The following is a 23476-nucleotide window of genomic DNA, read 5'->3' as shown; positions in this document are numbered from 1 at the left end:
TTTGCATAAGAGACAACCATGGGTGGCAGATGAGCTTTGGAGCAAGCTTAGCCGCTGGTCAGGAGCAGAGAGGAAGCATTGCACTCGCTCAGCCACCTGACAGTACAGGTGAGATGCCTATAGAAAGGAGCTCTTCATAACCAAGTCACTTCCCACCCGCAGCCTCTGGCTTTTTTTCAAGCAGTCTATCTGACACAGTGAGAGTCCAGTTGGAAGGAAGGAAGGAAAAGAAGACAGGGAGGAAGGACTTGTGTCATGGCAAGCTCATAAACCCCGCCGAGCTTATTAAAAGGTGATGTGACTTACTACCTTTAAAAGATCACAACCTATTATTTTGGAAGGCAGAAGCTCTGTGGGATAAAAATGGAGCTGAGGGGACTTTGGGGAAAGAAAGAGATGAGAATGTGGTTGGAGAAAAGAAAATGATGGGATGTTCTTGTTTTAATCACGTAGTTTTTCAGTTGAAGTGTTCAACTGAGGGTCCTTTGGGTTTGTGGTTTCTTCTAGATTTTTCACTCCACCCAGGACATCGTGCTGGGCACAGGGGGAACTCCTGCTCTGAAGCAGCGGCCAGCTGGGGGTGAGGCAGGAACATGGCAACCCCAACACAGTGGCCCCAGATCCGTGGTCAGGGAGCAGAGCTAGACGGCTGCCTGGGGAATGGCAGGAGGGGAAGAGGGCTCCTGGATGGGCAAGGCAGTCGTGGCTGAGCCTTGAAAGAGCAGTGAGGAAAAGCAAGAGAACCAGAGTTCCAGGCAGGGGCCTGACCTGAGGATAGGCTTGGAATGGGGAAACCCAGGCTCCAGACTCAGAACAGGAAGTGCTGCCATTTTGTAGGGGAAATGCAAAGCCTGCAAAGGTTGGTTTGAATGAAAGTAAGAAACTCCTTCTATGCCAGCAGAGTGAGGGCCAAGGGGAGCGTCTTCCAGTGAACAGTCACAGTCAGAGTTTTGCTTCCAGAAGCTTGGATGGGATGGAAAGGTGGAAAGGGATGTGGGAAGCTGGAGGGCTGAGGAGATGCCTAGCCAGAGGGAGGGACCCCTCGTTCTTTATGAGCAAGTGCTATCTTCCCTAAACACTGAAATCAGCTTACTAAGGGGCTGATTCAAAACAAAGAAAGCTAAGCAGTCAGGGATGCTCTGAAGACCAGAAAGGGGTACAAATGGAAGGGGCAGAACACTGTGGACAATAGGTGGGGTACCAACTTGAAAGGTAAACAAGAGGTTCTCTGAGATGCTGGGGAAGAGGAAGTTGCCCAGGATTGATGGAACAGGCGGTAAGCACACTCGAAAGTCTGGAAAAGCTGGAGGCTGCTGGGAAGCAAGAGGTTACAGGTTGACCCCAGCAGCACTCACCATCCCGAAGCCCATTAAAAAGCAAATTAGAATTGGCGAGGAGAGGGAGTCCCACCCCTGCCACCTCCAATCCTGCCTTGGTGGTGGGTCTGCAGATGGCAGAGCAAACAGGCCATCAATCTGTGCCTCATCAATATGAATTTTCAATGGCATCAGGTTGACAGCCGGCAGCTGACACATCCCCTCCCTATGGAGAAGCATCTCCGGAGCCCTGGGGAAGGGTTTTCCTGAAGGCAGACAAAGATAGGAGCCCCACAGGGGGATGGAGCTTTAAAATGCGCCTGACAGCTCCACCTCACTTTATTGTTCCCTTAACTGAGAGACACAAGGCAGGACACAGGCAGGTAGTGTTATCCCCGTTGTACAAGGTCCAGAGGAGATGAGTCTTCAAGGTCAGGAGCTCTGCCCAAGACCAGGGAGCTCCTAGCAGGGGAGTGTGAGGACTTGGGTAGCTCATGGCAGCTGGACCAGGAAGCTGCGGGGGCAGGGGGCATGCTCCAGGGCCACTTGGACAAAGAAGGTATGGACAACAAACTCAAGTGGGTTGAGAGTGGATAAGAGCAAGGGGCAGAGGTGCAGGTGCAGATGGGTCCTGTGCTCTCCCCAACCCTGTCCCCACCCAGCCCCTCATGTCCACCCCTAGAAGAGCAGTTCCCTTTCCAGAGCACTCAGGCCACTGCTCACGCTAAGAGGGTACAGTCACACCATCAGCCTCCTCCAGAATGAAGGCCACACTCAGGACGCCAGATCCTTCTCTACAGCTCACAGGACATTCACAGTCTGCCCAAAAAACCACACTGACACTCCACTGTGTGTCCCCACGGGAGGACAGATGATCTGAGAGTCCCCAGTAAGTCCTGTCTTTTGCCCCCTGGCTAGCTCCATTCTTTCTTTATATCTCCACTTGCTGATCCTGACCAAACTTCCAGGACCCAGTGCCACATCCATTGAGAACCTTCCTCAGGCCCCCGGTGTAAGTCAACCTCCCTCACCCTGCAGAGACCTTGTTAGAGTACATGTCCTAGTGTTGGGTCTGATCCCTGTTCTCCACCACCCCTGCCTGCAGACTCCTCTGGTGCTGCAGAAGTCTCCACACCCAGGGTGCTCAGTATGTGTCTGGTCCACTGGAGGCTGACCTTGTCCCCTGAGACCCACCCTGCCCCCACAATCTTACCTAGGTCGCCCTTCACTCCTCCTCCACAACAACCAGTCAACCTGGATCGGCATGGTGGACCCATCCTGACCTCACTGACCCCTACCTTTGGACCGAATCAAGCTACAGGTGACAGGCATGTCCACAAGTCACTTCCCACAAATGAGGATGTGAAATCGAGGTCAGCACTGCAAACGGGCCAGAACAGGTTGGCTGTGGGATGCCCTGTCCGTGCCCGGCCTCAGGTCCTGCTCTTCCTGAGCCACAGCATGACGCTCCATCAGTCCAGAAATCCCGCCTCCGGCCCCTCCACCACAGGGCCAGGCCCTTCCCCTAGGAGCTAACTTGTGTAGGAGGTAATGTCCACACGCAGAGAGGGCTCCCTCCTTCCTCAGGCAGCAGGTGAGTGCTGACCAGGTGGGGCTTTAAGGAAAGCGACGTGTGGCAACAGGGTGCAGAGCTTGCTGCAAGCTCCGCGGGCGTGGATGGACGGCAGGAAGGATGTGCACTTCCACCGACTGGAAAAGGCTGTGGTCAGGGAAGAAGGGGAAGATTTGCCTCAGGGGAAGGGATTGGCGTGTGAGAAGAAGACGGAAGCCAGAACACATGAAGGACCCGCATGGCTGAAGCAGCCAGTGTAGAGGGTACAGAGCCCGGCTAGCCTGGGATCCACGGAAGGTCTCTGAGTCAGAGACCCTTGGGGAAAATGTCTTGGTTTTGTGTTTCCAAGGTGACTTTCTTGACAAGTTGTACAGAGCACAGACTGGCTTACAGAAGATCTCATGCCCTGGGCACAATTAGGACATTTGTTGCAATAAAACAGCTGAAGATAATGGAAATAGAGTAGATGAAAATAGAATGACCTCAAAATAAACATCGACTGAGGGTTTGGTTCCACAGGAACCAGGAACCCCTTCTCCTGGTGCCACCTAGCTGTAGGTTCCGTGGGGAAGCACATACTCTCGACGAAGCAAACTCTCTGCCACGAAGCGCCCAGAGCCCCGGTGTGGTTTTATTGGTGGAAAACCAGACACTGAGTCAAAAATGTCATTCACTCTGGTCATTTTCATTCAGAGACAAACCAAAGTCCTCTACTCAGCTTCAGCCAATGCATTTTATTCAATGTGAAACCCCCTAAATTAATTTTTTTTTCACATAAGAAGAGTAGAAATTGTCAAATTTAGAAGCACATATGCGAATTTCCCTGCACAGGAGAGAACATGAATCCCATTAGTTAAAAATAGCAGTGTGCTCACTTGCCCCCGCATGTTCATTTTAATAAACTTACTCTGAAATTAGCCTGCCACTATGAAGATAGCTGCTCTTCAAGACGTTCCCAGTGAGCACTACGCTCGCCTCGCCAGAGTTCAAGTAATCCCAGAAAACTCCGAACAAGGCACAGCTCTAAACAGCACGAGCCCTGGCCTCAGGCTCTGACACTCCTACCATGTCCAGGACCGCCACTCTCCGGCCACCCATCAAGGGCTGTAGGGCTGCCAGGCTAGCTCAGGCACAGGTAAGGGCCGCAGAGTCAAGACTCCGGGAGTTGGGTGGAAGCAGGCTTGTGGCGAGCAGCCTGCAAACTCGTTTACTGCAGGAACAGGTATACATTTTATAGGTTTCTTGCCTATAAATCACAATGTGCCATGGGGGTTCAGACCACCAGGCTCCTACACAGGTTCCCTTGGTAACACTAGGTCAATTTGGGGCAGTCATTTACTTTCCTAGGTGGCCAGAGCAGAATGCTCCTCTCTGCAGGTTTTCCTGACAGGCGTGAATGTGTGAAGGTTTTCCTTTACACACTTGAGACATTCACTGCTGCGAGCCAAGAACTAGGATTTCTCCCAACAAAGGGCCATCTTGGACTTACCCTGCTCCATCCTCCCAGGCCTGAAGGGGTCTTCCTCCAAGATGATTCCCCCAGCCTCCTCCTTTTCTCCATGCCCACTAATACAGAAGCCCCATATCCCTTCCCTCAGATTCCCAAGAACTCATATGGTCTGCATTTATTGAGTACCTACAACACACAAGGTAGTGCTAAGGTTACAATTAATTGCATATGGTCCCTACTCGCAAGGAGTTCCCGATCTTTCGAGCCCAGCGTGGACACAGAGGAGTCAAGGGCATGGTACACACTATAGCCTACATGCCAGGACTGGGGCGCCATGAGAGCAATCGGGAATTTTAATGGTGGCAGCAAAGCACCAGGACCCAGCAGCTCATCCGAACCAGTCTTTCCCTAATTCTCGGCAGTTACCAAATTTGTTCTTATAGCCCCACTGCCTGGCTCAGTGTTCCGTGGACACCAGAAGCTCCATGACCGTGAGTCCAGCAGACACAGATCTCTCCCAGGGACCTTCATCGGCGTGCCTCTAACTGAAGCAGCATTCGAGTCCTCTCTGCCACCAGCTGCCACAGGGCACACCTGCTGCCTGGCTTCGGAGTCACTCACCCCTGGTCCGCCCTGACTATCCCACCTCGATTCCTGCTACATCAGCCCAGTAGTTTCTGCCCTTGTCGGGAATGTTTCAGGGAAGGCCAACCACAAGCTCAGGGCTCATTCATGCCCATTTCCAGTCAGGATCTGCTTTGCCCTCTTTAGTCAAAGCAAAGAGACCCATTTAAAGATCTACTTCTTCTAAGTTGTCTACACTGCTTAGTCACCAAATGCATACACACACACACACACACACACACACACACACACACACACCCCTAAGATCTGTGTTACTGTTGTAGAGTGTATTTTCATTCAATAGTAATACCAGCTAATGGAAATGAATATTCTGGACGACTGGCAGCCTCTCTTCTCACCTCACCCCTATTTCTCCCTGTATATGCCTTGCCCTTTTTCAGGAGCCGGACCTATGCCTTCCTGCCCCACAGAAGGGGCAGTCCTGCCAAGCACAGCTAACAGAGAGATGCCCACTTTAGTTTTGAAAGACTTTAAGGTGTCAGGGCATAGAAGAGACTCCTCTGTGGTCCCCTCCATCCCTGACCCTCAAAAAGATTGGGAAAGATATCCCAAGTTCAGGAAGAGGAAGAATCAAGTGCAAAGAGGACTTAGTTACTAGTCTCTAAGAAGGAATGCCAAGCTTGGCCCCATTGGTCTGGGGTGGGAGAGGTAAGGACTGGGGGGCACTGGTAGTTCTCATGGGAAGCTGTTGAGCTGGGGAATTGGGAGGGAGGGGGTCCAGTTCTCTGTGGTACTGGCTTATTGTCTTGGATAGACATCTTCCCTCTGTCCAAAAAAATTAGGCTTATTGCCAAGTGCAGGGGCACATGCCTGTAACCCCAGCAACTTGGGAGGTTGAGGCAGGAGGATCCCAAGTTCAAGGCCAGCCTCAGCAATTCAGGGACACCCTCAGCAGCTTAGCAAGAACCTGTCTCAAAATAAAAAGTAAAAAGGACTAGGGATGAGTCTGTGGGAATCTGAGTGTAACGCACCCTGGGTTCAATTCCCAGTACCAAAGGAAAAATAAATCAGGCTCACTGAGGTACAATTAACATAGAGAAAAATTCAGTCTTTTAGGTGTACAGTTTTTGGCGGTGTTGCTGTTGTTCTTTGACTTTTAATGAACGTCATGTAACAGTCACCAAAATCAAGACTTGGCACGCGTCGCTGTGGAAGGCTCGCTTGCGCCCATCTGCAGCCAGTCCCTCCCGCCCCCCGAGGCCCTGCTTCCTGCCCTTTGCATTGCGACTGCTCAAGAATGCCTGCGTAGCTCGATGGCAGTGAGCGTTTCACGGGTGGATGCACGTGTTCAAGTCATGAAATCACCTGTTGAATATGTGAAGTTCTTATATCAATTATACCTTAGTAACAGTGTTTTTAAAGAGAAGTATGACAGACACCAATCAATACAAAACAGCCACTCATCACAAATATTAAAACAATCAGTCGTACCATGAATCCTCTACCTTGCATCCCTCAAAATGAAGTCCTCGGGTTGCATGTTGTTGGAAGGACCTCCTGTGGCTGAGAAAACACTTCTTGCAAATGGAATCACGCAGGAGGCACGCTGACTCTGCTTCCTCGGCCCACCGGATTCTTCAAGTTCAGCCTTCCTTGCAAGGCCCTGCGGGCTACTCCACCTGAACACGGGGGGCAGAGCGCTTCACGCCCATGACCAGTTTATCCACACACTGAGCCGGTGGGGCTGTTTCCAGTCTTTAGGGATCATGAATCCAATATCACACGGGTTTTCGTGTGGACATGTGTCTTCATTCCTCTCCAATCCTGCCTAGGAGTAGGATGACTGGGTTGTTTTGTTAAGTGTATGTCTGACTTTACAAGAAACTGTAGAACTGAACTGGGCATGGTGGCACGCACCTACAATCCAGCAGCTCAGGAGGCTGAGGCCGGAGGATTGCCAGTTCAAAGCCAGCCTCAGCAACTGAGGCCCTAAGCAACTTAGCAAGACCATGTCTCAAATAAAATATAACAAAAGGCTGGGGATGTGACTCAGTGGCTAAGCTCCCCTGGATTCAATCCTACTGCCCTACTGTCTTCTGTTCCCCCAGCAGTGTATGAGACTCCAGGTTGCTGTGTCTCCCTATCAGCCCTTCTTTATCAGCTTGTTGCTGGTTTTCCATCTAACAGGTGTGTTCTGGTGTCTCACTGTGGTTTCAATTTACACCTCACTGATGGCGGAGGAAGTCCAGCATCTGCTCCTGGGCTTTTGATCATCACTACCTCTTCTTCAGTGCAGTGTCCACTTATCTTTTGCCCATTTTAAAAATTAGATTGTCCATCTGCTTATTATTGAATTGTGAGGGTTCTTTATATATTCTAGATACTTTCTCCCAATATGTGACTTGTCTTTTTTTAACAGAAACTTTCAAAAACAAGTAACTTTTAATTTCAATAAAGTCCGATTTCAGCTTTTCTTTCTTGAGGAATCGTTTTCTGTGTCCCCTATGCCCTTCTCACTTTTTAGCTGAGTTCTCCCAAATATAAGCTGGGCAGTCCAGCTAAAGGTTACATTTTCTCACCCCTCCCCTGCAGCTGGTCATGTGACTGTGCTCAGACCAATGGGCTGTGAGCAGAAGTGAAATGGACAGCTCTCCAGCCGTCCCTATTTAAAGAAAAGCCCTTGCCTTGGACTCCCCTGGCCACCTTCCCAGTGCACAGGCCACTGTGCTGGGACCCCAAGGGGGCAGGCACCCAAGTTCAGTCACTCAGATGAGGGCCACACCCTGAGGCATGAAGGGGCAATGACATGAAAGACACCAGAGCTCTGAAATGATACACAGAACAGGGCTGGCCTCCCTGCCTGACCGCCAGGCTACCACGTGGAAGGGACAGCAGTACCTATCATACTGAAGCCACCAGGCCTGGGGGGCAGGCATCTCAGACTTGGCTCTGACGCAGCCAGTGCCCGCTCCTGACCCAGCCTGGTAGGTGACGCACCTCTGCAGACAACTGCATGAGGGTCTCCCAGTTTCCCCCAGCCCTGGCACAATCCAGGACAGCAGAATCTCAGCCCCGGAGGACAAGGGCAGCGGAACACAGCGGAAACAGCGCCATGACGGGCCACACACCCATCTGCTCTTCACTCACCCAACGTGGCACGGACTTGGGATAGACGGCCAAAGGGCCAGAGCGGGGATGAAGGAGCGCGCAATGGTGACCTCGAGTGACCAAGACCGGATACTGGAGCAAAGCCCGGAAAACGAGGCTGAATGAAAACGGCCAGGACTCGGCGCGTCCCCAGCCACGTCCGGCTCCTGACTTAGCACAGACCTGCCCTGGCGCTGAGATTCCAGTTCAAGGGAAGGTGGAGGTGTGGGCCCGGTCCAGGGCACGTCCCACCACTCCTACCGTGAGACCCTGCAATCAAGATGAAGGGTTTATATGAAATGAGGAGGGCTCCCTTCTGTGTTCCCCAGTGTGCGGGTCACGGGCTCAGCTCACAGGACGGATGCTCACCTGCCAGGCGCCGCTAAGCGTGGACAAGCATGGCTTCTCACAGTCCTCGCGCCTACGAGCTAGGTCCTTCCATTATCCCACCTAACGATGACGAAAACCAGGCTCAGAGAAGTGGCATGGGCAGCGACCTTCCCCAACATCCCCTTCTTCTGGAATAGCCCCTGGGTTTTATTTGGGCGTCTACCCCACCCCCACTGTCGGTCCCCAGAGCCCGGCAGACTGGGTACGTCTCCAGGTTGAAGATGATCAGATCAGCACACTCCTGAGCAATCTCTTGCAAGACAGGCCCATGATCCAAGGGGTTTGAAAGGAGTATCCTGGAGTTTTATGGGATCTGCTAGACAGGGTCTCATCTTCTCCTCTGGACTTGAACTTGAGATGATGGGAGGCTAAGACTAAAGCCAGGAAGCAAGCAGACACAAAAATGGGGGAAACCATCCATTGGAATGCTGGATGCAGCCATGCCTAAGGGGAGCTCCATCATGGAGTTATGTGTTAGTCACTTCAGCTCTATTAGTTTCTCAGGGCTGCCGTAACAAACTACCACGAACTGGATGACTTAAAACAATATAAATTATTTCTCTCATAGTCCTACATCAGCATGTCAGCAGAGTCACATTCCCTGATGGCGCTCTAGGTGGGGATCTATCCTGGCCTCTTTCTGGCTTCTGGTGGTTGCTGGCAATCTTTGGCTTTCCTTGACTGGCAACTGGTAACTCCCGCCTCTGCCTCTGTCATCACACGGCCACCCTCCCTCCTTCTCATTGTCTTCCCTCTGCATCTCTATGTCCAAATTCCCCTCTTCTTATAAGGACGCTGGTCACTGCATTATAGCTCACCCAGTAGGACCTCATCCTAACTCTATTATATCTGCAAAGACTCTACTTCCAAAACAGATCACCTTCACAGGAGTAGAGGGGGCAGGACTTAAACTTAGTTGGAGGAGGGGGCCAAATTCAATCCACAGCATCAGCCAATAAATTCTCTCTGAGCTTAGCCACTTTGGCTTAGATTTTGATCATTTGCACCAGGGAAGAGGCAGAATCACCAGATCTCTTAACATCTTCAGAGTCTAAGCCAATGATTTGCTTAGGGCTTCACTACGTGACTAAGGCTGGCTTTGAACTGTCGATACACCTTGGGAGTATCCCTCAGCCTCCCAAGTTGCTGAGATTACAGACATGTGCCACTGCACCTGGCTTGGGTCTTATTCTTAATTGGTGACTGTACTGAGCTCTACCCCTGCTCCATCCATTTCTGCCAAAGGCAGGGGCTTTACTTGGGGCTGAAGCCCAGGGTTCGCTGTCTTACATACACCTCGTGTCTGCTGTACATGACATGCTCAGGAAAAGGAGATCGATTGCTCTCTAATTAACTAACCAAAATTCAAAGAGTGAAATGAATTTAGGCATCGTCCATCACGGTGGGGGAGGCTGACGGATGACTAGGATTCTTATCTTGGAAATATGAAGTTATTGATTGCCTGCATGGCTGTGTTTGAGATTTCTCCAGTTTGGAAAGCTCACCTCAGGTGATGAGAAGAGCATGTGGCCCCCCAGACATTTCATTTCCCGACGAGGACCCCAGCCATGACCTGTCCACATGCACGGCGAGTTCACCTCAGGGCCTGAGAGAAGGCTGTAATTTCAGCTTGTTATACGAAAAATATGAAAATAAAACTCATCTCCGTAGGATCGTTTTAAATGAAAACTGCTTCCTAGAGGCAAGCCGAGGAAGAACACTGATTGAAAGAGAGGGCAGGGCAGGAGGGCGATGGGAGTGAGGACCCAGGTGGGCGGCAGAAACCGGGACTGCTGCATAAATAGATCTGAACGGGCCAAAAGCTCCACTCGGCTCAGGTCATACGTGCCGTGATATCGTCTCCAAGTCTTCCTCTGGGTTCCCAGATCACTTTGTAACACCACCAGCCACTGGCCACCCTCTTCCTTGACTCAGACTTGCTTGGGTACCAGGCCCAGTCCACACCCACAGACCAGGCCCCGATGATGCACAGGGGTTCCCTTGAGGAGCTGAGCTTGTGGGAAAGCAGCCTAGAGCAACCCTCAGGCACTTTCTAACAGTACGACTTCATTTCCTGTGACTGCTGTCAAAAATCACTGCAGATCGGGGGCTTAAAACAACACAAGTTTATTCTCCCATAGTTCTGGAAGCCAGAAGTCCAAAATCAGTGTCAGCAGGGCTGGTTTCTCAGGAGGCTCCCGGGGAGTCTGCTCGTGCCTCTTCCAGCCTCTGGTGGATGCAGTGTGGATTCCTTGGCCTGTCGATGCTTCTTTCCAGTCTGTCTTGGCCTTCACAGGGCCTCCTCTGAGCCTCTCTTTCCTGTGGCTCAGTGTCTGAAACCTCCTCTTTACTCTTACAAAGACACCAGCCCATCAGATTTAAGGTCCACCCTAAATCCAGGATGATCTCATTGTAAGATTCTTAACATGATTATATCTACAAAGACCCTGTTTCCAAATAAAGTCACCCGCACAGATAGTAGGAGTTAGGACTTGGACATTTCTGCGGGGAATTTGAGACACAATTCAATCTACCACAGTTGATTTGAAGAGAAACCTGAAACTTGCATTTTTTTCCCCAGGCACCAAAAATGACTCTGATGTGGATGATCAGTAGGCAGTATTCTAGGAAAACCAATCTGGATGCTGAGGATTCAAAGATGAATAAGACATGGTCGCCTACCTAAGGGAACCTGTCATCTAAAGGAAGATGTAGACAGATGTACCAATGACTAAAATACAAAGCAGGGTGTAGTGATCCCAAGTAGGCTCTGGAGCCAAACAGACCAGGGTTCCAATCCTGCCTCCTCCATTCACCAGCTGTCAGACTCTGAGCAAGTCCCAACCTGCCTGACCATCATTCTCTTACATGCGTAAGAGATCATCTGTGCCTGTCTCTTTGTGAGACTGAAGCTCAGACCACTAGGGAAATGCTTAGTTCCTTCCTGTACAGTGCTTCACATGAAGGACGCCTTCGAGAAATAGCCATCAGCTATGACTAAGGCGAGAAGCAGGTTGGATTCACTTTCACATCTCCCTGTCACCTGGCTGTGTGCTCACCACGTGTGAGATCTTTAATGACTGTCTGTGGAAGGCAAGGTGGCATTCCTCTAGAGACACTCACCTGGGATGGGCAAGACAACTCCCGAAAGACCCATTTTGGGATCCACTGACTTGTTCAACAGCATTTATTGATCACCTGCTGTGTATGGAGTTGGGTGTGTAGGCACTGGGAATAAAGAGCCAAATAAATCACAGGGCCCAGTGAGGAGACCACATTCACAGGACAATACGGTGAGTGCAAGGTGGTAGTAAGCTCGTCACTGAGAGGCACACTCGCGGGACATCTCATGCAATTTAGCATTTGACTGCATCCCATGCTTTAGTATGCTCTTGTTGTTTGTGGTATGACCTTCCTCCCAGACTATACCACTGAGCCTCAGGAGTTCTTCAAGGGCAGGGGGATTATCTGTCTTGTTGACCACTGATTTCTAAGCATCTTATAATGTATAATGTGTATCTAATACACATTATTTGATAGGCATTTGTTAGAGCAGGGAATATCCTGCTGCATATGGGTACCTAACCACTGCACTTCTATGGACTCCTTAACCAGTAAGTGTGATTCCTGATGGGCCCAGAGAAAGTTCCCCAGAGGATCTGTCCCTTGACAGTTGAAGGAGCTAGAGATGGGTTACAACACCATGCCACAGAATACCAGGGGGTATGGAGAGCTTTTAGACTGATACTAAACAAACTAAACCAGGGCAGAAGTTATAATATCTCCTTCCTCTTCAGAAATGCATTGCTCTGCACACGCTGGACATCAGGTGGCTAGGTAACCCATGGCAGCTCACCCAAAAGAGGGAGACATCAGCATCCCTCTTACCTAAAGAAACCTGCAACCTCTCCCAAGCCAATAAATTCTCAGGGAAGACTGAAGAGGAAACAGCATGACTCTGAAAGCAGGTCTCAGAGGGATGTGTATGACAAAATCGTTTAGGAGGCCTGATGTTCTGTTTGCACAAACTAATCGCCTCTGCACTGGTCTCGCTCCTTTGATAAATGGCCCCACCACCTTGCACATAGTAGGCCACAGAAGCACGTGTTGGTTGAATCGAATACACGATGGATGAGCAGCAGCGAGGACCCGGAACTCCCCTACCCTAACCAAGGCTGCAAGCAATCCCACCTGGCCCAGGTGTTACCCCAGGGCCCAGATCCCCCCCTGGCTCCACCCTTGCGCTCCAGCACCAAACGTCCAATCGCTTGCCTCCAAAACCGTGATGACCAGGCAGGCAGGTGGGGCTTGGCTCCTTCTCCCGGATCTCAGGGCTGCTCTCTCCAATCCACAGCCAAACCCTGCCCGGGAAGGGGAAGGCCCCTCTCCAAAGGCTGGCACCAGATGGCGCGGAAAGCAGTGGCGTCCGCCTAGACCCGAAAGTACTGAGGAACTGCGCACCTGACAGGTCGCGCGGGACCGCGCGCCGCGGCCATCGAGTGCGCCCGCCCCGCGCGTCCCGGCCCCGCTCGGCCTCGCCGGGGCGCGGGCCTGGGCTGGTGGCTGATCGGGCCGGCCCTCCCCGCCCGGCCGGCGCCGCGGCCTCACCTCGCTCACCAGCCCCTGCCAGTCGCTTTCGGTGCGGTCGCTGCTCATGGCCTCCTCCATGCGCGGGCCGGCTTCATGGACGCCTTCCTCCTCCTCCTCCTCCTCCTCCTCCTCCTCCCGCCGCGCCGCCGCCGCCGCCCGGGCCCCGCGCGGCCCCGAAAGGGCCCGGCGCCTCCGAGCCGCCGCGCCGCCGCCTCCTGCGGCCGCCCGCGCTGTTGACTCCACGTCAGCCTCCGCGGGAGGAAGGGGAGGAGGAGCCGCGCCCGCCCGGCCGCCGCCGCAGCCAGACCCCGGCCCGCGCCCCGCGCCCCGCGCCCGTGCGCGCGGGGAAGGGAGCTGGCTGCGCCCGCCCCGGACACCGGCCTCCGCGCCCGGAGGGGCCTCGGACGACGGTCAGTGTCCCCCCTAAGAAGCCAGTCCCCAAATCCGGCCATGCCTGACCATCGTCACGACTGCACCGCTAGAATGTAAGCTCCACCAGGCCCGGGCTTTCCCGTGAAGGTTTGGAGCAATCCTGGCACACAGTAGGTGCTCTGCAAATGTCTGTTGAACGCATGAATGAATGAACCACGTGACATCATATATTAACACTGTTTTAGAGCTACTAACATTTGCTTTTTTTTTTTTTTTTTTTTTTTTTGGGAAACCAAAACCTCCCCCAAGCTAGGCAAGTGCTTCACCACTGAGCTACATACATGTCAGTTCTGCTGATAGCGTCTTTAAAAACAAAACAAAACAACAAAACAAACAAAAAACCCTATCAGCTGTCATCAATAGGAAGCAAATGTAAAAGTTGAAAATAATACATTAAGTTCTAAATAGGGTCAAAAGTTTTGAGTGCGGTTCTTGGCCTGAGTCAAGAGAGGTGTTAAAAGCACTAGTATCAAACTGAGATTTTTCTCCTAAGAGAAGAGATGGAAAGACTTACAGAGGAAAGGGTAAACCTCACAATGGGTGGATGTTAATCCCAGCCCTATGTAGGTGCCACCAGACCCCCTCATGGGTCACCACCAACAGGCAGCTTTCCACATTCCCTGTCAGTGTAGGTGAGCAGGTGGGCTGGGAAAGCATCACAACCAATATTTACTTATAATTTTTTAATCTGCTGTTGATCCTGTATCAACCTTGTGAGATGGACGTTATCCCCATTTATTAGATGAGAAAACAAAGGCCTGAAAGTGGAGAAGAAGAGGCTCAAGTAAGGACTTTTGGCCCCTTCATCTTGGAAACCTGAAAATAAAGTACCAGAACTGGGAGATGAAAATACAGAACTCTATTCTTGTCCTTGTTTTGTTGGCATGATAGGGTATTTGCAAAGTGGCAGCAATAATTCCCCTGCCTTGTCCCTGCCGTTGTCTTTAACTTTGATTCTGGACTCAGTCACGTGACCAGCGTTGGCCAAAGCAATATTTACAAATGTGCTACAAAAGAAGATTTGTAAGGTACTTGTGGTGCAGGGCTTATTTTTACTTACTGCTCTTGGGAACCTGTGATCAGAATCATGGAAACATGCCCCAATAGCTACATGAATGACAGGACTTCCAACCAATAGCCAACCCGCCAGGAGATACATGGAGGGCGGGGCACTGACCCCCAGCTGAGCACAGGTGCATGGGTGAACCCAAGTGAGACCAGCAAAAGGACCACCCAGGGGAGTCTTGCCCAATTTGCTAACCCACACCATGTACTAAATAATTATTTCCTTAAACTCCTGAGGTTTGGGGTGGATTCTGTGTGTCAACAGCTAACTGACATAGATGGTGTCAAATAACTGACACTACTATCTGCAAAGTATCTGGATGGTCTGTGCTCTCTGTAGCAACCTTTAAAGCAGCAACTGTGCCTTGCATCATAACCTCTTGGCTCCTCCCCCAAAGAAGCTTCTCCAACAGACTCTGGACTGCCAGGGGCTAGGAGAAAGAACCAGTCTGTTAGCACATTGATTTTGTGCCTGCTGTATACAAATACTATAATCATCCTGAGGAAGGTCAAAAACATCACAGCCCATGGTCCCTGCATTGGAAGGTTTGCGAATTCATGCTCAAGAGAGCAAGAAAAGAAGGGGCTAGAATGCAGCTAATCTTCTGGTCTTCTGCCCATTAGGGGTTACCTAACTTGACCGCCTTTTGATCCACGAAGTTAAAGAAGGTTGTCCCTGGGTGGAATGTCTAAGGTTTCTAAACATTAAGGTTCCTAGCAGTCAGTCTTCTGCCTAAAAAGCTAGATACTGTCTGCCAATGCGTCGCCCTCTGGCGAACCCTCTGGTTTCATTCTGACCCATCAATGAAACAGACTGTAGGCAGAATGGGAAGAACCTGCTGCATCTGCCTTCTGCCTCCTTGCCTGGTCTTCTGGTGGGAAAGCCGTTTCTGGAAACCTTCAAAGGAGCCATTCAGTACTGCTGCTGCTTGCAGCCATCACTGGTCTTTCAAGCAAAGGGACAGATGATCAATAATAAGCCCTTGGGAACCAGAGACTTCGTGTTAGAGACCATGTACCTTCAAGGCAACTCTCTCTGGGACTCCATCTCCCCGACTTGCTTTCTTTCCCTACAATAATCCAGATACTTATTAAAGTATTTGAAAATAAAATTGGAGAGGAAAATCAGAGTGGTAGACCCCCTACCCCTGCATGAGGAGAAACTTTCCACTCGGTTGAAACAGCATCTCGTTGCCTGGGATTTCCTTGGAGATTTCATGCCTCAACTGCCAGCTCCAACCTGCTTAGCTTGTGAGATGTGATGAAATCACAGACCCAGGCAGTGTAGCTGCAAGCGATTCTTTTTTATCTCTTTTCATTTATGTAGCCTGACATTGAGTAATAATAATAATTAAATCCAGTTTAAGCTTTTAGGCACCTATACCAGAAGGCCTCTAGATACTTCAGCAGCAGTAGCCCAGGCTGACAAAAACAAAGCTAATTATATTGTGTTTACCCGTTTTCAAAGGAAAAATAAAACCACTTGCCAACTATCTTTACCTCTGATAAAAATGGTATGTTAAATGCCCCAACACTCACACACACACACACACACCCACACACCCACGCACATACACACCCTTGTTCATGAGGCCAATTTAAAAACTGATGCCTTGTCTTAAATTTGCCACCCTAGCATAGAGTATTAAAACGTTGGCTTCAGTCTCTATTTTCACCTCCCCTTAGCTTTCTGAAAAAGCATCTCTCAGAGCCCAATTTTTCCATATATATATATATTCATAGCCCGAGGCCAGTTTTATTGATTTATGTATATGCTCCTATAGTGTTAGAAGAAAGTGCTTAGATACTTCCGAAGGATGCTTCTAACTTTTCAAAGTTTGAGAGGAATTTAAATGTGGAAACTCCAAAATAGCTTAATCTAAGAAATTGAACCAGTGCATACTGAGGAAAACCAAAACATCTCTGGAAGCTTGGGCTGGAAGGAGGATGTGAGTGTGTTAGAAATTGCAGCCTCTCGTTACGGGTTCTCTATTAACCTGCAACAGCACTCTGGCTGTGTTCCAACAGCCCCAGACACAGGGGAAAGCCCCGAAGCTTTTGATATAACTTCTCCAGACAGTATTTTCAGTTCAAATTCTGGCTGCCCAAGCACAAAATGTCAGTACTCTCATTAAAGGAAGCTAAGCAAATCTCCAGTAGAGATTTTGGCTCCGCTTTTTTTTTTTTTTTCTGAACTGGAGTTTGGAGGCAAAATTCATGGTCACTTCTTTCTCCAGTTACTTTTCTCCTGCCTTTATTAAGAAACCCAATCTGGGAAGAAATTGACTCATGATTGCCGTTTACATTGGGTTGGGTTGGGGAGTGGGTTCCACATGTGCCAAGTACGCAGGCACACAATTAACTCTGTAGGAATCAAGATCCCCAATTCTTGCTTTTGTCCAGAGTGTTCACTTGGGCAGGTCCTGCTAGGAGCCACTGTGACTGGTTGCTAAACGACTTTCTTTGCTCTTGATTTTCGAGCACCAGGGACTGCAGGTCCTGGTGTGCACTGCAGCAAGACCTCTACAGAGCTCTGGAACCTGAGGTCCCCTAGGCCACTGGCATCAATTCTGAAAAAGATAAACCTCCCTCCCTTCCCCCACCTAGGGACACTCTGGGAGGGGCCTATCCATCATTTCCCTACCCAAGCCAGCAGCCAAATATCAGAGGGGCAGAGGGGGGATTCTGGCCTGGTTCCTGATTCCCAGCAACCTCCGTCTCTCAGCCCCTGGGCTGTCGAGACCTCGGGACCTCCCTGGCGCTGGCGCTAAACCCGCCCCCCACCCAGCAGCAAACAATCAGCAGCGTGTCCCCGTGCCCCCCAGCACTGCTGGCTGCCAATCAACCCGGCAGCTGGGGGTGGAAGGAAGTGCCGCACAGGTGCTCACAATGACTAACTGGGATTGATGATGGCCTGCTTCGCAATTGTCATCCCGAGGGTCTTGGGCTTGGGTGTGACAGGCTTGGGTGTGACTGGCTTGGGCGTTTCGGGAGGCAGGCAGGGGTGGGGAGGAGCCGAGGCTGCCGGGCTGCTCCTGAGGCGGGTGCAAGAGTTCCTAGGAGGACCGAGATGTCAGGGGGAAGAGGGGAGGAGCAAGGCAGTGGGTTGAAGATGGCCAGGAAGGGAGTAAGTGACCAGGAGAGGCAGGGTGTGGGGCGCCTGGGGCCAGAAGATAAAGACCTCAGGAGAAGAGCCTCCATCCTTGGGCACCGGCAGATTGGGGGGGACAAACCCAGCCCCAACCCCAGGTTGGTGGGGGAATTGGAGAAAAGTCATGATCTGTGGAAGGAGTTAAATACAAGAAAGGAGAAGTCACCCCACTCTCAGATTATTCAAATTTGTTGTACTTATTGATAATGTATTTCAATTTTTTCTGCGTGGGGGGGCGGATATGATTCAGCACAAATTTGATGTAAATTTATGGAAATGGAAATGCAGAGAGGCTGCAGGCCCGAGCTGCTGGCGGGTTGGCTGCTCCGCCCTCAGCGAGGTGGAGGTGACTGCTCTCTGGACTTGGGGAGCTGAAAATAGAAATGTCTGACTTGGGGGCCACTGGCCTCTCCAGCAGGCTAAGAGAGGGAATGACCCTGTCACTCTGGGAAACTTTTGGAAAAAAAGAAAAGAAAAAAGCTGATGACTGTCCAAAATAGGATCACCTACATTGTCCTCCTGTCTGATTTTTGTCTTAGGGCAGGGGCTAGTTTTTACCCTACAGAGATAATCAGACTTATTTCAATAGAAAAGGTGAAGAAGGAAGGAAGAGAACGGACGTTATCTGGAATCTACTACGTGCACAAAATGAGCTAGTGGGGCGACAGAAATGTTTTTCCTTCTTCAGTCTGGAAGAATAATGGAACTTGGAGAAGGAAACGAAGACAATTTGATGGAGAGGGTGTAAATGGCTGGATCTGTTTCTGGTCCATTAGGCTGTCCTTCAGAGCCCCGGATGTTGATTGTTACCTACCCCTCCAACACACACGCATACCAGGCCATGGGATGTGTCTGATGCTCCTCTCCCTTTCTGTAGCAACCTCTCTAGCCTGTCTGTGTCCAACAGCACACTGAAGCTCTCACGATTTGGGAATCACGTCTCTGAGCCAGGCCTTGCTTTGTAGCATGCAGTCACGTTGAACCAGGGAAGTCCTGCACCAAGATACCTAGCTAGGCCAACAGGTGTTACTCCATTCCTGTTAGAGACAAATATTACCTTCACGGGTCTCTGCCTTGGACCAAAACTACAATTCTTTTTTCATTCTGCAAACCGTTCTGGGGCCCTGAGCTGCCAAAGCTCACCGGTCTGGGGGTAGACAGGAAATGGTCTGCAGCCCAAGTCCATGTTGTGGATGGATTTGAGCATCTGTTTCAAAAGATGGGAGTGATCCAATCATTGCTATTACATCTATGGGGCAGGACTTGTCAACACTTGGTGACATCGACTCTCTGACCTCATTTGGTCAGATATCTCTTAGTTGTCTAACAGAAACTCAAAATGGTGAGTAAACATGGTTTCTAAATAGAGATAGCAGGGTGCTCACCAGCTTATGTGTTCCCTGCTAGTGCAGAAAGTGCTTACTTTGGGAAAGAGGCACACATATGTCCCTCCTATGTCCTCATATCACACAGTGATTGCATTTAGTCACTCCGTTTGGGTGGAAAACCCAAGCTTAAGGAATCTTAGCAGAGCCTCCTTTAACATACCAGGCCTTCCCTCACTCAACCAGCATTTCTTAGCTTGAGCTGCATTAGGCTCAGTCCTCCACCCTCGAGGCTCTGCAGTGGAATAGCACGGTCCCGAGCAGCTTAATACTGGAGAAACATGGAGAAACACTCCAGATGTGGGCTCTGCAGAGGGATTTAATGTCCTCATCTCTACAATGGTCTGGTGGGACCGTGTAATCTTGAACGCCTGTGCTTCTAAAATTAATTTTACATTTGGATGGGACTCTGTACAAAAAGTTGGTGAAGGTATTCCCGCTATTGTCCAAGAAAGACTGTAGAACCTCTGAATGTTGGACATGTAAGGACTCTTAGGGATCTGGATCCCTTCTTGGGCAAGGGAAATAATAGAACCCCAGAGTAAAAGAGCACTGTGCCCAAGGTCACAGAGCATGCTAGAGAAAGTTGGGTTACAACCCAGAACTTCCATTTTCATGTCCTGACTCCTTCATGCAACATACAAGTCGCACATATTTGCGGTTCATGAGGAGCATAGTTCTGGTCATCTATTCCTTTCCAACAAGTCATCCTAAACCTACTGACTTGAACATCAGTTTATCACAATCTCTTGTAGTTTTGTGGGTTGACAGGGCTCAGCTAGGTGGTTCTTGTGTGGTATATCCCTGGGTAGATGTCTGATGAAGGCTGGGGCTGTGGTTATCTAAAGGATTGACTGGACTGGATGTCCAAGTTGGCTTGCTCCCATGACGGGAAGTCACCTCTTGCTCTCAGCGGGGTGCTCAGCTCAAGCTGTCACCTCTTCAAGTCCCTCTATATTAGGTTTCCCTCAGGAAGGCAGCTGAGTTTCCCTAGAAGCTTCCCAAGAGCTGGTGCTTCAGGGGAGAGGAAGTGGAAGTCACCTGTCTTCTCGAATGTTAGCCCCAGAACTGTCACAGGTTCACTTCCACCATATCCTATTGATCTGTCACAGACAGGTTGGTCCAGATTCAAGGCAGTGGAGGAATAGGCCCCACCTCTAGAGGGGGATGTGTGGAGCCATGTGCAGACGGGAAGGGAAGGATATGATGGTGGCCATATTTGGAGACAAACTACTACAAGCAGTAAACCTGATTTTCACCCCAAATTTTGTACCCTAGGTAAGTATTAACCAAACTTGACTTTTTAAAAATCTTACTAGAAACAAAATCAGTTGAATTCTGACTGTCTGGCTTCTCTCTACAATTTTTTTTTTTTTTTTTTTTTTAAGAATCTAGCAATTCATGAGTCACTTAAGGCAAAACGTGGCACGGAAGAGTTCCTAAAGAAATAATCCCTGAGGAGTATTGAGGGCATCGACTGTGGAAGGAAAGTAGAACCCTCAATGGCAGGTACTGAAACACTAGAAGACCCTTGGTATTCTTTCATTAGGGAAAGGAGGGAAGTAGAAAAGAGTGTCCCTGTTGTGCTAAAAGTAAATTCCTTAAGGCCAGAGACTGTGCCATGCTCATCTCTGTATCTTTAGAGCCTGGGACAGTAGCTGGCACAGAGTAGGTGCTTAATAAATGTTTGTTGAGCTTAATTTAAACCCTGTTCTTCTCAATAATAATATAAACTAGCACTTAATGAGTGCTTGCCATATGCCAGGCACTCTACTGAGCACTCGACATGTGTGACCTCACTGAATCTTCACAAAACTGTGTAATTATCAGTAATTATCCCAGGCCTGAGATTCAGCAGGTAAAAGCCAGGAAGGCTCTATTGACTCCTGAAATATTAAGGTACTTACATACAAGTCAGTCAATAATGGTTGTCCCATGCCCCTTGAGTGAACCCCTACCCTTACAGCTCTCACCCACTCAACATCCCAATTCAGGAGAGACCTAGGTGGTCACTGTCTGGGTGCTTCTGTATAACTGAGAGTCCTGAGACTCCCCGACAAGGGCTCCCATCTCAGTGGGTCTCTCTGGACTGAGTTGCCATGACCTAAAGAGGACCAGAGCCCCAGCGAAGGTGGGTCTGGAAGCTCAATAGGTAAATGTCAGGTGCCGTCCAGCCACCAAGGGCTGGCAGGGGTCTTCAAGAACTGAAGAGCCTTTGCTTGTTCACCTGTGACCACCTATAAAATGGGCAACCCCGGCCCTGCGCTTCAGGGCTGTTGAATATTCGGAGTCCTGACGATCTGCCTTAGAGGAAAAGAAGGTGAGGAGGAGTTTTTAAAATGATTTGACCAAAGTCAACCAGCCAGCAAGGGATGAATCCAGAACTGAACGGCTCTACTTCCAAAACCCAGGCCTCCCTCCCCAGACGAGGCCAGCGTATTAGTTTGTTAGTGCAGCTGTAAAAAGAGGCGGGACTGGACAGTTACGCCGCAAAATGGATTGCTTCCCACTTCTGGAGCTAGAAGTCTGGCTTGAGGTGTCAGCAGGGCCGGTTCCTTGGAGGCCTGTGAGAGAAGGCCCAGGCCTCTCTTTGTGGCTTGTGATGGTGGTCTGCTCCCGATGTCTCCTCACATCATTTTTCTCTGCTTGCTTCTCTCTGCCCACATTTCCCCTTTTAATAAGGACACCAGCCATATCGGAGAAGGGCCAACCCGACTCCAGTCCTCATCTTAGGACTTAGGACCTCCAGTCATTACATCTGCAATGACTCTATTGTCAAACAAGGTCATGTTCTAGGTACTAAGGGTTAAGACTTCAGCCTACAAACTGGACAGGGAGACATGATCCCCCGAAGACAGTTACCTTCTTTTCAGTGAGATCCCCCTCCGCCTCTGTATAACGGTTGATTGAACACTTGTACAAAACGTCCGGACGAAACTTGCATAGCCCAGATCTACCAGGTCCCCTGAATGCCTAACATTCCCAAGGCTCCCTCCCTGGCTCCAGTCAGAAGTGGCTGGAATTGGCAAAGATCCAGGGCGCTTTGCCCTTCCCCCACACAATCTATATCTTTCTATTGTGCCAACCCATTTTGACCTCTAGTTGAAAGCTGTGAGATGGGGAGTTTTTGACTCGCTTTTGTTCTTTTTCATGCTCCTTCAAGTCTTTAAGCTCACTGCTGTTTCTACAATCAATGACTGGCCCGGAGTCAGCTCCTGTCCCTTTGGCACTTCAGTGATCTCTGCAGCTCGGCAGATTCTGAACTGTCATTCACATCTGTTGAACCCTTCTTAGTTCCAAGGAGACACTACAAAGGCGTTTCCCACTGTGTGCTCTCGGAAGACACTGCCCCAGCAACTTGCCTCTCACTGGGGCTCCTGCTACACTCTGGGTATGTGAGTAGTTGTCTGGTTTCCTTGCAGACTCCTTTGAAACACCCAGCAACCTTGGTCTCTGAGGCAATGTCCTCGAACTTGGAAACTCATTGGACCAAAAATGTCTACAACTTATTTTTTCCCCTTAGATTTTCTTTTTTTATTGATTTTCCATTTTTAGCACAAGATTGATCACCAGCAAAATACCAATTTACATACAGATTCTGCTAAACTCAGCATCCTATATACTTGGGACTTTTTCATCCATAAACCAATTTTTAAAGGGAGAGATTCTATTATCAGATGCATCCCTGTGACACTCAAGATGGTCCATGGGAGGCAAACCCAGAAGGAACATGACCTGGCGGGGTGAGCTCAGCTGATCTGCAAGCATAACAAGGTAGGAAGTCAAGATCTCAGGTTGGCAGCTATAGGAGCAAGCTACTATTTTGCCCAATCCTAGAAGCACAAGCATAACCTACAAACATTGGTCAGCAATAAATTTATTTGACAACATTCAACAAATACTTTTTGAGTACCTACTATGTGTCAGGTGCTGTTTAGGTACTAGGGATGGAGCAGTTCATAATGACACAGACTTTGCCCTCATGATGCCTATGGGGTAGTGGGAAAGCAAATATCAAACAATCCTGTGAGTCTGTGTGAACAATTGTGTGGATAATTATCTAACCACCCAAGTTACAGGTGCTATGAAAGAAAGACACGGTGTTTATATGAGTATCACTGGAAGCAAGACCTGAGGGGGCGTGCAAGGTAGCCTGGCAAGTAGATGGGCTGAGAAGGCACTTCACCCAGGCAGACGGAAGAGCGTGAGAGAGAAAGGACCTGACGGACTGGCATGTCCAGAGGACAGAGAGTGACAGGATGGGACTGGGGAGGACCACAGCCTAGTTAGGATGCATCACACAGCACTAGGCGCCTTTGAAGGGTGGACAAGGGTGAAAGCTAAACTTCAACAACAGAAAAGCTAATGCAGAGTGATGACTCAGAAGGAATT

The 23476-nt window shown here is 49.9% G+C and overlaps 1 protein-coding gene across 7 annotated transcripts in view; it reads right to left on the bottom strand.

Annotated features, from left to right (window-relative positions):
* The window catches only part of CCDC149 (coiled-coil domain containing 149), an 88249-nt gene extending 74928 nt beyond the window's left edge, over positions 1–13321 (bottom strand). For 2 of the 7 annotated variants that reach the window (XM_079153484.1, XM_079153487.1), the window contains exon 1: positions 13070–13308. In XM_079153484.1, coding sequence (XP_079009610.1) covers positions 13070–13129 — 60 coding nt within the window. In that variant the 5' untranslated portion in view covers positions 13130–13308. Of the gene's footprint in view, positions 1–13069 lie in introns of all 7 variants that reach the window. The other 5 variants (XM_079153485.1, XM_079153481.1, XM_079153483.1 and 2 more) reach the window with 5 other exon arrangements.
* Between the last annotated feature and the right edge of the window lie 10155 nt (positions 13322–23476).

This window comes from Sciurus vulgaris (genome assembly GCF_902686455.1).
Source record: "Sciurus vulgaris genome assembly, chromosome: 9".
In the NCBI taxonomy this organism is placed as follows: Eukaryota; Metazoa; Chordata; class Mammalia; order Rodentia; family Sciuridae; genus Sciurus; species Sciurus vulgaris.
This window is presented reverse-complemented; position numbering and strand designations above follow the sequence as displayed.